Genomic DNA, 1,470 nt, shown 5'->3' on the forward strand with positions numbered 1-1,470 from the left:
GGGCAGTCGCCTGCACCAGGGGGTCCCCCAAGTCCTCATTGTGATCACCGATGGGGAATCCGATGATGTGAAAGATCTCAATGCTACAGCCAAGGCCTTGCGAGACAAAGGCATTCTAGTCCTGGCTGTGGGGATCGCTGGTGCTAATCCTGTGGAGCTGCTGGCCATGGCAGGATCGAGTGACAAGTACTTCTTCGTGGAAACTTTTGGAGGCCTGAAAGAGATATTTTCAAATGTGTCAGCCAGTGTGTGTAGCTCTTCACAAGTAGGTAAGGTTTGCCAGTTAAGTTTTCTTAATTATCAGCAGAGATCCAAAGGAGGGAGAAAGCAATAGCCCTCAGGAGCCAAGTTCTCCAACCAGGAGAGAAAGTGCACCGATTGCTTTGTAGGACCTCCCATGTTATAGAGTCTCAGGGTTGGAAAGACCTCAAGGACATTTCATTCGGCCTCCTCCCCAAAGAGAAACACCTTCTACAGCATTCCTACTCGCTTCTGTTTAACTCTTCTACTGATAGGAATTCACCGTTTTGTTTTGTTTTTGTTAAGCTTTATTTATTGGGACACAAATTTGTTTTCATGTCATTTCTACCCACTAGTTCTTCCTACTTTTTACACAAGAAATCAAATTCCATCTCTTCCTAACAACCACGAATCATTGCCTGAAGTCTTCTCTCCACCAGTCTTGAAGTCCCCAGTTCCTTCTCCTATTCCTATAATGGCACAAGCTCGTTAATAAAGATTCTGTTCCAGCCTCAGCTGTTTCCAGAGCAGAGTACAGTAGGGCTTCTTTTGCTCTGGATGCCATGTGTCTATTCTGGCATCTGGAGATTGCACTGCCACATTTATGTTTATGTTCATTCATTCATTCATTCATGCATTCAACTGTCATTTTACACTGTTTCAAAGGGAGATTGTGGTCTATTAAAATTATTTTTATTAAGATGTATTGTACTAAAAATAGTAAGTATTTGTATTACATGAATTTGCTATTAGTCTAGGATTCCAATACCTTGGTTCTGTTCTTTTTAAAAATTAACTTTTCTGGCTTTCATGTGTTGCCTCCTTAGAATGCAACTACTATCTTTTTCTTTCACAAAACTAACAAAATCTTTCTGGATCTTACTGAAAATTGGGACAAATCTCTTACCTTCTGGTGGCCTTCTATCTGTCCTTTTCAAGTTCACTGTAGAAGTTGACATTGTATTTTTATATGGAAAGTTCTCCCTTGGGCAGAAAACAAGTAGTTTATTCCCTTTATGTGAATCTGAAACAAAGGACTTTAATAAGTTAACCAATTCCTGAAGGATTTATTTATCACATTTCTTTTGATCTTTTTTTGCTTATCTCGACTGGGGAACTCTCAGACACCTTTAATCTTTCCTGAGGCGAAAATGAGAATTAAGTGAGTTAGGTCAGTGGTGAGATCTCTGGGGCAGTCAAAGAAATGTTAATGTTTACCAGAAAGCTAAG

At 40.2% G+C, this 1,470-nt stretch overlaps 1 protein-coding gene across 1 annotated transcript in view; it reads left to right on the plus strand.

Annotated features, from left to right (window-relative positions):
• COL6A6 (collagen type VI alpha 6 chain) overlaps positions 1-1,470 on the plus strand; it is a 101,675-nt gene that overhangs the window by 11,504 nt on the left and 88,701 nt on the right. Inside the window, 1 exon segment of the mRNA XM_019628915.1 lies at positions 7-269. Within this exon segment, the coding sequence (XP_019484460.1) occupies positions 7-269 (263 nt within the window).

The sequence above is a fragment of the Hipposideros armiger genome, unplaced genomic scaffold, assembly GCF_001890085.2.
Source record: "Hipposideros armiger isolate ML-2016 unplaced genomic scaffold, ASM189008v1 scaffold_818, whole genome shotgun sequence".
In the NCBI taxonomy this organism is placed as follows: domain Eukaryota; kingdom Metazoa; phylum Chordata; class Mammalia; order Chiroptera; family Hipposideridae; genus Hipposideros; species Hipposideros armiger.